This window comes from Hippoglossus hippoglossus, chromosome 14, assembly GCF_009819705.1.
Source record: "Hippoglossus hippoglossus isolate fHipHip1 chromosome 14, fHipHip1.pri, whole genome shotgun sequence".
NCBI lineage: Eukaryota > Metazoa > Chordata > Actinopteri > Pleuronectiformes > Pleuronectidae > Hippoglossus > Hippoglossus hippoglossus.
Window position 1 is genome coordinate 8,497,192 of NC_047164.1, and position 13,654 is coordinate 8,510,845.

Genomic DNA, 13,654 nt, shown 5'->3' on the forward strand with positions numbered 1-13,654 from the left:
TCCTGTGTAAACATTTTTCTGTGTGACTGCATGTCTGCGTGTGTTTGTGTGACTTTCGCATGTGAGGTCAAAAAAGGGAGAATAATCCTCTGGCAGTTTGTTTTGTTTTTTTCTTCCCGTGGTCAGGTGAACAGCTGAAAACAGTTTGTCCTCACTGTCCTTGGGTCCAGAGGTGGGGGGGGGGGGAGAGAGAAAACAAAAACGATTGTATTGTGTTGTATGTTTCTAATTTTGTCTGCGTGCGTGCGTTTTTTGTTTTGTTTTGTTTGTCCCCCTTTCGTCGCCAGAAGCTCTCTGAAAAACCACAACAAGCGAGTGGCTCACTACATTCTCCGCACAGTGGATCTGGGACGAAGCCGGGCAGGTGAGCAGAGGAACAGCAGGTCGCTGCTCCAGGGAGGAGGAAACGGTGGTTGTAAAGAGTTGGCAGGTCACTAAGAAAAGCAGTAGAACAATGGAGGCAGGAAAGACGTGGGAGTAGAAGGTGAGCAGGGCTGGGCAGGGGGGGGTAGATCACCAGAATGCAGCCTGCCCACAAGACATTCAGAGCCAGAAGCATTTCCTCTGGAGGCCGAAATTTCTTCCTGGTTCGCCGAGAGGAAGGGCCACAGGTCGGTAGTCGGGCCTCCTGCACTGTAGTCCGGCCAAATCTGGGAGCGGATTAGGAGCCGTGGGGCTACAGGTATTGTGCTCTTGGAGGAGGATTTGAGTCATTGCTTCACAGTTTTTTTAAGGCAGTCATTTCTGATGAAACAGCAGAGGCTTGACGCTCCCGTCTTTGAATTTTGGTATCTGGTTGGTGATGATCTCCGCCAGCATCTCCGGGAATTCCACGCTGAGGGTTTTATTCACAAAGGTGTAGAAACAGATCTGGAGGAGGCCCTCGACCATCTGGAGGACGAGGGGACACACACAGATTAGATGAGACATGTTGTAAAGCTTTTATTTTACTTTTGCACGATAATCTTTAAATTAGCCGCAGGTCTATACACTGTAGATCTTTACAGAGGAGCGAGCGGCTGAAGCACATCGACTGGAGCATGATGCACTAATATTTTTAAACTGTGCGCTGAATAGGTAGAACACTTGCACTTGATTCACAAGATATGAAAAAAAAATCCTGGCTTCTATAAAAGAGATAGAAAGAAATCCATGGTATACACGGTGAGCACATTGGTAAACTTCATGGACATGATTGCTTTCAAATCTGTGATGTGTAGTGAATTCCATATAAAACAAAGAAGAGGAACGACATGACTCATTAAGTACATACTGTATCAGCGTGTGTGTGTGTGTGTGTGTGTGTGTGTGTGTGTGTGTGTGTGTGTGTGTGTGTGTGTGTGTGTGTGTGTGTGTGTCTCTGACCTCCTGCATGGAGTCCAGTAGCTTAGTTAGCTGGTAGAAGCGCTGCCAGTTCTGACTGGCGTTCTCCTCTCTCTTGACGATGGCTTTCCCGAGCTCCTTGATATACGTCATCCGGATCTCGTCAAACACCGCCTGGCTCTTCAGGCCGTCTTTTGGTACTACACACAAACACACACACACACACAGATAAACAAAAGAAAACGTTGTCAATGAATGATTCTTTGAACTCAAATTGTATTTGTAGCATCAGTCCCATCAACAAGATCAGAACAAGGTCCCTGTGACGTCACAAAGAGAGTTTCACGATGTCAGGAACGGAATCGATAGTTCGAAAAAGAAAACAACTTTGATAAGAGTTTGATTAGAGAAAATATAAATGTTTTATAATGTGAGTTTTCACAGCTGAAAGCCTGAACCAAGGTTCATCTCTTTACATTTGATCTGGTTAAGGAGCACACTAAAGACTTTTGTATGACATGTGCATCCTGTCTTCATCTGCGTTTAACCTATACTCTGCACTGATTGATTTGATTGGAACTTCCTGCTTGAGGTCTGAACTATTAAACTATTTCACACTGCACATGAACTGAACCTGTTGGATCCAGACCGAGAGCACCTCTATTATCTGGACTGCATTTTGATCCTTTGGTCCGAGGCACCTTTCACACATGTTATCTGAGGGTCTGAAGGTCTGAAAGTGTGAAAGCGAGTCTATAAATTTAGTACTGGAGGGGGTTGTGTTATCTTTAATAGAAATAAATAATTATCAGTATACCCACGTTATTTATATTTACACTCAAAACTGTGTAATTTACAAACAGACCCATTCATAAATATATACATCTCAACAGTTGGTGATGTGAACAGCTGCTTATGCAATTTCAAACATCCGTCTGAAACTGAAAATCCATCCACAATGTTTCTATCTGTGCGAGTCTGTTCTTCATCCTGTTCAACTGTGCAACAAACAGCACGAGGCATTAAAACTTCATTAAAACTGACTGTGTGGGACCCCGACTCCGACCCTCAGGAGAGGCTGGGTAAACACACACAGATGCACACACACACACACACGCACCTCCTCACCAGAACGCTGTAGGCTGTGGAAAATATGCAAAAGCTAAAAGTAACATCAAATGCTACCGTGCAGCGTCGGTGCAGCCTGGACGAGAGTCTGAGAGGAGACACTAATGTTCAGACACGCACCTCAAAAAAAACAAACATCATTCACTCTGCATGTGCAGCGTGATTCAAAGACCACGAGCTGAGGATTCTCACTGAGCCGGTCACGAGTAAGAAGCTCAAAAAAAACAAAAAACAAGAAGGGATGAAAAAACATCAATGTACAGTTGTCATAACAACCACGTCAACACATTATGGATTCCTCGTCAGCGCGCTGCCTGGCAGTGAGCCCAGGCAGAGCCACAGTCACTGACCTAGAGATTATGCGAAGCCAAAGAGGCCGGGATCAGAATGAAATACCGTCTGATTTACATAATCAGACGAGTGCAATCTGGCCTCTACATTATGCATTTGCAGGTTTGGCAGAGAGACACATTTTACAGGAGAGAAAACGGGTTTTCTTGAAGCTTTTCTGCACTAAAAGTAATTTTTTTTTTAAAAATGCATCACTGTTACTTTCATTTAACGCAAGTTTGACAGTAATTTAAATCTCGTTGAGCAGAAAGTGAGGTCGGCCTTTTGAACGTAATCGGCGGGTCATAACAAATTGACCTTTACTTTTCAGTCCCGTGCACATGGGACTGACTCCAAACGGCTCAAACCAAAGTTGTTCTAACCTGATAGTATTTCCATCCCTGAGGGGAACAGATGGAAATAGCTCTCAGGTAAGAACATGCAACCAGTGCTCCCTATGGAAATGTCATTTCCTCCTCGTAACGAGCAAATCGCCTCTTAAGTGCATCCTTTCCCCTGCTCCTCTCTGAGAGTGTGGTGGAACAGTCACCTCTCCGCAAAAGGGAAATGTACATAATTGGGACAAAGTCAGACAGTAATAATTTCTTTATGCTGTATAATGTTACTCTGCTGATTTTAATGGTGATAATTGCATTGCTGGAACGGTCACCCACTGCTTTCATGTGCCTTTTTAATAGTAGAGACATTTTAAAGCAACTCAAGCGAAGGATAAATTTAGAACGACGATGACAAATCTGTTCTGTGTCCAATTTCCACTCATCAAACCTGAAATGATCAAAATTGGGGAAAAGGTTTTGCAGTTAAAAAACAGTTTTTCATAAAGCGTTTTAATTCAAGCAATTTGCAACCATGTTGATTACAAAGCTGCATTTTATCCTCCGAGATAAGTTGTATTTATTGAACTGTGAGTTGTAATTTTCAAGCTAACTTTGGAAGCAAACCAGCGGTTACAAAACAAAGCAACGCCACTGTTTCTGTCACTGGGCAGAAAAAAAAAAAGATCTGTCGACAAAGACACCTGCTGAAACTCAAAGGAGACAGTGATGACAACAAACCAGACTGAAAACAGCAAATCCTCACATTTGAGACGTTGAAAGTACTGAAACAATTAATTTCCTGTCAGTCGACTAATTAATGCAACTCGAGTCCCTGAATTACAGAAACACGTTTTAAATAACAGAATGAGTGATATTATGAACCTTCATTTGCAGTAAAGTGGTGCAATGGATAAACTTCTGTGCCACATGTAGTGAGAGGGTTTTCAAACCAGATAAAAACAGGCTTCTCTTTCTCTTTGCGTCCGTTCACTTTAAAGCTGCTCCACAGACCCAGAGATGCAGCCTGCAGTCACAATTATTAGATGTGGAGGTGCAGATGCACTCTGGTTGCATTCATGATAATGTTTACCCTCCATCCACAACACAAACTACTACCCTGTGACAAACTGAGCCACCGAGGGTTTCAGCAACATTACCTGCTCGATACAGTGGATTTTAAATCAGAACCATTTCAGTGCGTGTTTCTCTAAAGCAGAGTGTGTGCTGTTACCTGTACTGAGCAGTAATAGGACCTTCATGCACAGGTACTCGTCGTAGGACACCTGCAGTCTGACAAACTCGTTGCAGATCTTCAGCATTTGCTCGCACTGGTCGGTCATGAAGGGCAGCTTCATTCGCTCTCTGAAAGGAGGGCAGGAAAAGGGAATGGAAGGAGAAGAGACGTGGGCAAAGAGATGAGGGGAGGGGGGGCATAGAATAGGTAGAGACAAACAAGGAGGAAAGGGAGGAAAACGGGGAGAAGAGAGACATACAAATTAGATTTAGGCTCTTTCACTCATCCTGTTATTCTCATCCTCAATAAACAGCCCCAGCAGGGAAGTGCTTCAGCGCTGTAAGAGGAAACCGGACTGTGAAATCAGTCCTGATGGATTTTCACACCTCGCTCCCACCAGCACACAGTCCATATTACTTTCTACCTTCAAAATCAATATAGATGCACATTCTCCAGATTTGTGGCCTTGGGTTTATCGTCCCTTCTATACATTCTGACCAACTTCAGTGCTACCGGCCGTGACCTCTTCACCTTTCACTTCTATTTTCAGATCTCTTTGAGTTTGCATGTCACAGCTCAGATCTCTCTTTCTAGGTATTTAAGAGCGAAGTGAGCTATTTGCAGGTTTTCAGGAACAAGAAAGAGTTCAGCAGGTTTGTTGGGTCGTTGTCATTTAGAGTAAAGTAAAAAACATTTACACACATTTACAAAAAAAAAAAGAAAAAGGTTCTGCACTTTGGAGACAACTTCCAAATGGCTGCATGAGTCAGTGGTTATATAAAATCAAGAGCCATGAACAGAACCTCACCACGTGTTCAGCAAACTGAAGAAACCAAGATGTGTTTCAGTGGTAAAATATATTGAAACTTATTGCTGATTACATTGATAAACTCTAGATGATGTTGAACTCATTGATAATTGACAGTTCTTGTTTTAAATTCATAATTTTGATTACTTCCATGGATTTATATTTTTTATAGCTAAAGTATTTATGAAAAAATGGAACACTGATGCATATAAACACTTTATTATTACTTATTAATTTCCTATATTGCACATTGAGTGGTAATTAAAATATTTCTATCATGCATCAATATGCATCATTTTTGGGAAACTGTCCGGTGTCATATAATCATCGATATAAGATTTTAAATACGATACACAGGCCTAGTTATCTAGTTGTTGTATTTGTTGAATGATGAATTCTCAGATTACCAGAAACTTATTTGTCTTGAACTACAAAGAAAACATCTAATGTTTCAGCTTTTTAGAAAAATGCTAAAACAGAAGCTAGCAGAACACAGGCTAGCTATAGCCCCAGGGACTTTTCTCTGTTAGCAGTAATGGTTAAAAATAATAAAGGTGTCTTGGAGATATAATTAGCAAAAGCGTATAAAAGCGAGGGGGGGTTTTCAAGGATTGAGATGATGAAATGGCCCAATGTTGTTTCACCTCTTTATAAGTGTTTGAATTCTGACCCTTCAAATTACAAGCAGCTCTCTGGGAACAGACGAGCTAACGGGGGATTAGCCTCGATCCGGTTTCCTCCAGAGACTGAAGTCTGTGACCGACACAATCATTTTCTCACTGTTGAAGTACTGAGGTCATCGCTGCATGAGGAATGTGCTAATGCAATAAGCAAATAAGAGCTGATTCATCCACACAGCTTTAAAACACTTTACACCTTTCTACGTGAGAAGTAGATACAAAGATCAATTCCACTTATGTCTGTGGGTTAAGCAGCAAGTGAGGAGGTTTGGCCTCAACACAGTTTGAATGAAGGTTTCCAGGAAATTCATCTCTGTTTCAGTTTCATTTTCCCTATAAAAAAATTATCTTTGACTTAGTCTAATTTCCTCGTAAATTTATCTCAGTTTTAGTTAAATTTCCTCATAAATTCCTCTCAGTATCAGTTAAATTTCCTCATAAATTCCTCTCAGTATCAGTTAAATTTTACCATAAATTCCTCTCAGTTTCAGTCTAAATTGCTCATAAATTAATCTCAGTTTCAGTAGAATTTCCCCATACCTATGACTTGCCCTCTCCTCTATCCAATCTGAGTCATTGACAGAAACGTGTTTGAGCGCGTGAGCCAAGCGATGAAGTGAGCCCGACACCCCAAAATGAGCGAATGCGAAATGAAGCCAGCCAACAGAATGTGGCGCTGAAGAGCGGACTGCACAAACACACAACAGCTGGCCGTGGTACGCACTGGTTGATGACGAGATCGGGGGCGAAGCAGAGCATGTTGCCGTTGCACTGCTCATACGATCTCCAGCCCAGGCTGAAGGACATGAGAAAGAGCCAGGAGCACTGCAGCAATGTCATCTGGTCGTCCAGGTGCAGGTTGCGGAAGCCTGGGAAGGTCAGAGGAAAAACGATTACAAAGAAAATATAGACACGGTGGACAGGGAGAAAAAGACACAAACACATATTCACACTAAATAAAAAGAGATCATTTATTTGGGGCGTTTAGTTGTTGGTCAACAGATTAATAATTCTAATGTGATGATATCATATCTTAAACTAAATGCTGTGGTATGTTGCATCTATTCATGATTTTTTTTTTAAACACACAGCACAATGTCTTTAAATCTAGATTTCAGGGGAGATACAGTGACACAGAAGAACAGGAAATGTAATCATTAAAACACAATTACACAGCCGGCTTACCCAAAACAGAAAAAGGACAACCTAGTTAAGTCGATGTTCACATTGGATTCAAACCACAGTCGTGTTGTTTCCACACTGTCGAAACTTTCAAAAGTGGAACTGCACATGAAAAAGTCCTTTCACATTGCGTTTGTTTGAAACCAGCGCTGTTATGTAAGAGCCTCCCGCCCCCTCGGAGCTTTTCCTCACTATCACCTTGGCCGGCCGCCAGCTGCCGACAATGCGCACACACAACAAGACTGGAGCCAGATTTGTCGCTCAACATACTGTCACACAAGAAATCTACCGCAGGAAAAAAAAGAAAAGGGGTTACAGTTTCTCTGAGAAATCTGATCTTAAATCTTCGCTGTGGCCAACAGCAGCAATTACAGTGGGAAGGGAAAAAAATCTCCAAGCGAATACTTGCAGCGATTACAGGGTCATGTGCCTTCTTTCTCATGAGCAGAGACCAGCATGGGTGGTAAACGTGTCAAAACCCTGGTGTTTCCAGTTTTGTGTCATGGAAACGAGAGGCCTTCAAACCCAGCCGTTATCTTTATTAATGTTTACGACATGAACTGACATTATGTGGGACGATGTGTAAATATATCTTATTTCACCTTGGAGCTAATGTTTAATCATATACTGATGAGGATGATCTATTAATATCCCACCAGACGAGCCGTGTGCCGCTCCTCATTTACAGCTCCAAGTATCAGCACGACTCCGAAGAGCCTTATCTAAGGGATCCAAACCTTCGTTGGGATACGTAACATATTTTGCATTTTCTCGCAAACTTAACTCGCGGCTACTCCTGTTCTTCACTTCTACAGAGGAACGATAACAATGCTGACAAACAGATGCTCGTCTAACTAGAGGGCAAAAGTGAACGCATTGCCATTACGTGCCTGGGCGTCTAGTCTGCAAAGGGTTGCCGTGCACAACCAAAGGAAATGTTCCCAGTTTGATCTCTAAGTGATGTAACTTCCTTGACCAGCTGCATGTGATAAAAATAACAAATGGCTGAACATGTGTGTCTTTTTTTTCTCCCACCACTGGTTTATCTCGCCTCGCTGCACATTAGACTCAATTTCAGGCTGTTAATAATGGCAGGGACACACTTGGCTTGAGCAGCGATATGCATCGAAAAACACACCCCAGGCAACACGTGGGAGATCTTTATTACCTGGCAGTGACTTGGCCCACTTGACTGCAGAGATGACCTGCTGCCCCCCCAGCCTGTTGAGAGTGGTCATGAGCCGCGTGGAGGTGTCGGGCAGAGTGCTGTCGTAGCCCGAGTAGATGACCTCCGGCTCGATGGCTTTGAGCACAGACAGCATGGTCGGCACAAGCTGGGGCATCCTGGGGATGACGGAGACCGGCATGCTGCTGATGGGCTCCGCCGCTCCGGGGGGGCGGTGCACTTTCATCTTGATCAGCTTCTTGTTTTTCCTCGCTGGAGGGAGAGGTGGAGCAGAGGAAATGAAAGGGAGGAAGGGGAGAAGTGGAGCAGGGACAGTCTTTTTATTGTGAATTTTTATTTATTTTTTTTACTTCAATGAGGCACAGGCTCAGTTTTCAACACCTCAGAAACAGCTAAATGGATCTTCAACCTTAGTGGCTGCCTGAAAGTTGTAAACTAAATTCAATAGGGTTATGGCAAATATATGTTTATTAATATAACATTTATTTTCTTATTTCCCACAGCCCAGGGCAATGCCTCAGAATTGGAGCTCAATTGATTTATCGATAAAGATCGGTTGATATGAGGCTTTAACGACATAAAAACTATTATTTTACAGAATAAACAACGCAGCAAAGATGTGCATTTATGTTTACCTTTCATGTCTAAAAAATTAATATTTTCTTAATACAAGTTCTTTATATTTAATATCAAGCTTCAACTTTATTTCTTTGTCATAAGGGTTTCATCTTAGGAATCTAATTATTACCAATTTTCTTTTAAAGAGGTTTATCAGCCGATGTGTCCGTATCTAAAATGTTTTGAATCGGCATCGCCCCCATGAATCAGTCTCCTGCAAATGCCGACACCCCAATATATCTTCAACCATATTATTCTCATGCCCATTTCCACTGAGACTTAACTAGAAGTAAATGTACAAGGTTTGTATCTTATGGTGCATTAAGAAATGAGTCACTGTATCAAAGGGAGGAAAAACAAAATCCCTCCCTGGTCTAAACACAACCACCAAGCGCATCAGGACATATCCTCACCTGGTCTTAGTCCCCAGCTATTTGTACACACTCTGCCCCCTTTGGCCTGAGCCCACCTCATACTTTAACCCTGATGTAAAACTGAAACAAGTACAGCAGTCATTGAAAGAATAACAACAATAAAATGAACCCATGTTTTTCTGACGAGCGACGAAAAGGTGAGAAGAATTCAAGGAGCTGGTTTGTGTCCAGTAGTTAACCTGCGAAGTCCTCAAAACCTTTTCCATTTCTCAGAGGAGCCATTTTTCCCCACATGTACATGTAGTTTCTCTTGAGCGCAACAACAGCGGTGGCAAATAGCTGTGTTTTTGCTCACAATGTGTTATCTAAGAGTCATTTTGACATTTTCTCCCACTAAATGTGCAAAACATGTCAGGGGGTGAGAGGTTATCATGAAAGAGCGTGTTTTTCCTACTCTCTACCTTTTTTAATTTCCTCTCCTGGTGTTTCTATGGCAACTAAGAGCCTTTCCGGTGGGAGTTTGTCTGCTGATTCACCGACGTCCATCAAATCCCTGTCTCTGTCTTTCTCTCCCCCCCCCCCCCCCCCCTGTGAAACTACCTTCACCTCCGCCTGACAAACAAACACAGCACGGCTTGAATGCAATCTCACTCAGCACTAATTTGTACAAGCGATTGACAACGATTTACTGCCCCGAGGGAGCCTCAGCTGGGAACAACACAAGAACCAGGTTCCAGGCACTTAAGGCAGATGTTGTACCCGACCTGTTGCTTCCCGTGTTCCTCCACCTCAACCCTGACGGTCCCTCGTTGCTGGATTGTGTCCCTTAACATTCATCCTCTGAAGCAGCATCAGGTGAAAGATCATCAGGTGATCCACGGCTTGGTCTTGACACTGGATGCATTATGCATTGATCATTGTGGCCTTTATATAAGCAAGCGTGTGCAGAACCACATCCATAGACCCTCGTGCAGATGATGCACACTGCAGCCGTAAAAGAATCAGGAGGTTTCGACAATCATCAGTGATTTCCACGGCACAATGAAAGAGATCGTTTATTTCAAAATTTTAGCTCTATTTTTGTGTAATAGAGATGTGTTCACATTCAACGCTTCCCTTCGACACATTTCCCACAGAGCTGTGGCATATTGCAGAGTCGTGACACTATACTCGCCCGGAGGCCATTCATTCACAGATCTCAAGGTCTGACTTTATCGCTCTTAAAATCGGCCGACCTTGAAAGCATCAAAACCACTAATTCAAAACAGATCTTCAAGGCATGCAGGTAATCTGTTTTTTTACTGTATTTCAACCAAAAGTAAAAAATCCGAGATAATCATATGGGACGTAAGGGTATGGAAACAGAAGAGAACCTTCTCACCTGGGAGAAAAGAAGATGTGAGAGACAGAATGTTTCGGTGATGTATTTCTCATGGAATGGTGAAAGCAGAAGGTCTTTCAGTAAAAACGAGCAGCTCTCCTCATCTCTGCCTTCCCCTGTCATTACCCAGGCTTGTATAGAACATTCACAGTGATGGTTACGGGTTAGGTTTAATGTTTGTATGCATGTGTTTTTTTTCTTCTCTTTTCTCTGTTCCTTTCCTGCTAACATGTTTCCATTAAATCTCACCGGTAAAACAATGAATACAAAATAAAATCCTTCTTTTCCAGTTTTACCCCACAAACGTTGGCGTTTTGGAAAAAAAAACTTTAGCAAAAAAATAAATAACAGAGCATATATTTTGTTAAGTCGTTGCCTTAATTGACCCCTGGTTTAGCCTGATATTAAAATAGGTGTTCAGTAATTCTAAAGTAAATTAAATATAGTTTTGTATAATTTTCAAATATTAAATGGCTGTATGATATTGAATGTTTCTTTTGATTGTTAAGTTTTTATTTGTTCTGGTTATGTTGTAAGAGTCAGATTGTGTTGGATTTACTGATGTAATTGAATCTTCCCAGTCTCAATATTTTAAAATCAGTTAATTCAAGTCTTATTGGAAAGCTGGTTAGCAAAGTTTGATTAAGTTCTTCTTCTTGGTCTTGACAAAAGACAATAAAAGAGTTAAACGACTGATAAACAGTTATCCCTATCATAACTGTTCTGTTATATATGTGCATATATGTATATGTATATTGTCGATTGTCTCGTAAAATTTGTGTTTTCATAAACTACTTCTCATACTTCTTGGGAGTGTCTACATCCAAAGTAATTTGTGGTGACTGGCTAATCCAGCCCAACATGTAAAACTGTAGGGTTTACATAGAATGTGGCTGAGCTGTACTTGATTCATTTTACCCTGTAGCTGATAAGCCATGCAAACCTTTTCGGTGTCCAATCAAATCCCCCCCTCGTATCAAATACACCCCACTCACATGTTCCATTTCACCCAGAAATACGCCATGTAAGAAAACACTGAATCCACTTGAACTGCCATTTCTCTGTGACTCTAAAGCTGGCATGTGAGCGCTCGCAGCCTTTTGAATGTAGCCCGGCCTGTTTACCTTCCAAGTTCATTCCGGCTTGAAGACATTTCCTGAAGCGGCAGGCTGGACAGTTCTTCCTGCGGATCTTATCTATGATGCAGTCGTTCCTTCCTGCACAGAGGTAGTTGTGTTGGCCTGTGAAGGGGAGAGGAAGAGGAAGAGGAAGAAGGGAGACATTAGCAGGCTAAGTGGGTTTAAGCGGGATTAGTCTGAGCAGTATATATTTTGACCACACTAACCACCTTTTGATTCTACAGTTAGTCTGAGAAACCTGTGGTGTCCCGCTGGTGTTGACAGCTTTACTTAAAACACATGGCACGATCTACAACTATGACCTCTTGTAGCCCAACAATCAGATATTGTTAACGTGGCCAACTCCCCCATTGTGGCACATGACCTAGAATCAAAAATGTTCCACAATGCTTTCTTTTCTCATAATAATTATTTTACAAACGGAGAATCACTACCCTACGGAATCAGGATGCGGGCAAATAAACCAGGGATGAAAATGTGATTAAATTAAGTGAATTTTAATAAGAGGCAGCAGGAGATATTTGACCAGAGGCAAGAATTTACTGTGTGTGTTAACGTCATCAAACGTTTTGTATGTCAGTGATGCACAAGCACCACTATTCACAGAAACAAATTTAATCAAATCTGATAAAAAGATCAACCCCAACAGTGAATTAGTCCCCCCCCCCTCAATACTCTCTCTCTCTCTCTCTCTCTCTCTCTCTCTCTCTCTCTCTCTCTCTCTCTCTCTCTCTCTCTCTCTCTCTCTCTCTCTCTCTCTCTCTCTCTCTCAGCTCATTATTTCCAGCTCCATCCAACTATCCATCTTCTTCATGGAGGCAGCAGGTTAACAAAGGCAGTCCTCTCCCTAACCACATTTTGCAGATCCTCCAGGCTCGAGTCCGAGCCCCCTGCTGATGTGGGACTTACTTACCCTATCCTTTCTCTAAGGCTGAGCTCAGCCACCCTGTGGAGTTAATCAATTCCATCCACTCGTATCTGCTATTTCATTCTTTCACTCAATGCTCAACGCTCATCACCATGAGGCGATGGTTAAATCATGGACTGACTTCAGCACTGTCACCTGACAACTCATCAATCCCTCTGTCAATCGACCGCTACTTCGTACCCTCACTCCTGAACAAGACTCTTGAAAACTTGAAAACCCTTCACTTGGGGCAGAATATCAAACTCCACCACAAGGGGAGGAATCTCTCATTTTACAGCAGAGAACAATGACCTAAGACTTAGAGGTGGTCACTCCACACTTGGCTGCAAACCAATCCAGAACATGCTGAAGGTCACGGCCACAAAACAACATCATCTGCAAATAGCAGAGATGCAATTCTGAGGCCTCCGAACCCGGCCACTCTCCTCCCTCCCAGCCGCAGCATTAGATTTCGTCCATTGAAGATCATAAATAGGATTAGGGACAAGGGACAGTCTGACAGAGGTCAATACCCACGAATACATGCGGGAGATCCAAGAACACAATATCACTCTGGTAATAGGGGCTGAATGACTCATATCACGGCCCCAGGAACTCCGTATTCACGCAGTACCTGCCTTACTCCCCTTAAGGCTGTGCAGTGTGATACCTGGATGGTTAAAGCACACCGACTGGTCTAAGCCTCTTTAAAAAACGGGAACCATCCCCCTGGCCTTTCTGTCGTCAACCTCCTTGCAATGCTGAAGAGGCAGGTCGGACAAAGTAGTCCAACAATGTCTGCAGCCTTCCGCATGTCATAGAAAATCCCACGCATTCTTCATTAACTTTATATGATCTATTTCTATTTACTAGTACTTTTCTGTTCTTAGGCATTTCATTGTTTGACATTTGTTGCTCGTGCTGTCTCCTGAGCCCTTCAAATGTCAAAAGCTCCTGGTACAATAACACACGTGTGATGATTCTAACGTGGTTTTAAGATATTTGTCCACCAACGTGGCACAAATA

At 42.5% G+C, this 13,654-nt stretch overlaps 1 protein-coding gene across 2 annotated transcripts in view; it reads right to left on the minus strand.

The window, feature by feature from the left end:
• Positions 1–491: 491 nt before the first annotated feature.
• LOC117774936 (glucocorticoid receptor) overlaps positions 492–13,654 on the minus strand; it is a 63,006-nt gene continuing 49,843 nt past the window's right edge. For both annotated transcript variants that reach the window (XM_034607666.1, XM_034607665.1), the window contains 6 exons: positions 11,707–11,823; positions 8,192–8,461; positions 6,566–6,710; positions 4,351–4,481; positions 1,366–1,523; positions 492–891 (listed from right to left, as the gene is read on the minus strand). In XM_034607666.1, the coding sequence (XP_034463557.1) occupies positions 739–891; positions 1,366–1,523; positions 4,351–4,481; positions 6,566–6,710; positions 8,192–8,461; positions 11,707–11,823 (974 nt within the window). In that variant the 3' untranslated portion in view covers positions 492–738. The remainder of the gene's footprint in view (positions 892–1,365; positions 1,524–4,350; positions 4,482–6,565; positions 6,711–8,191; positions 8,462–11,706; positions 11,824–13,654) is intronic.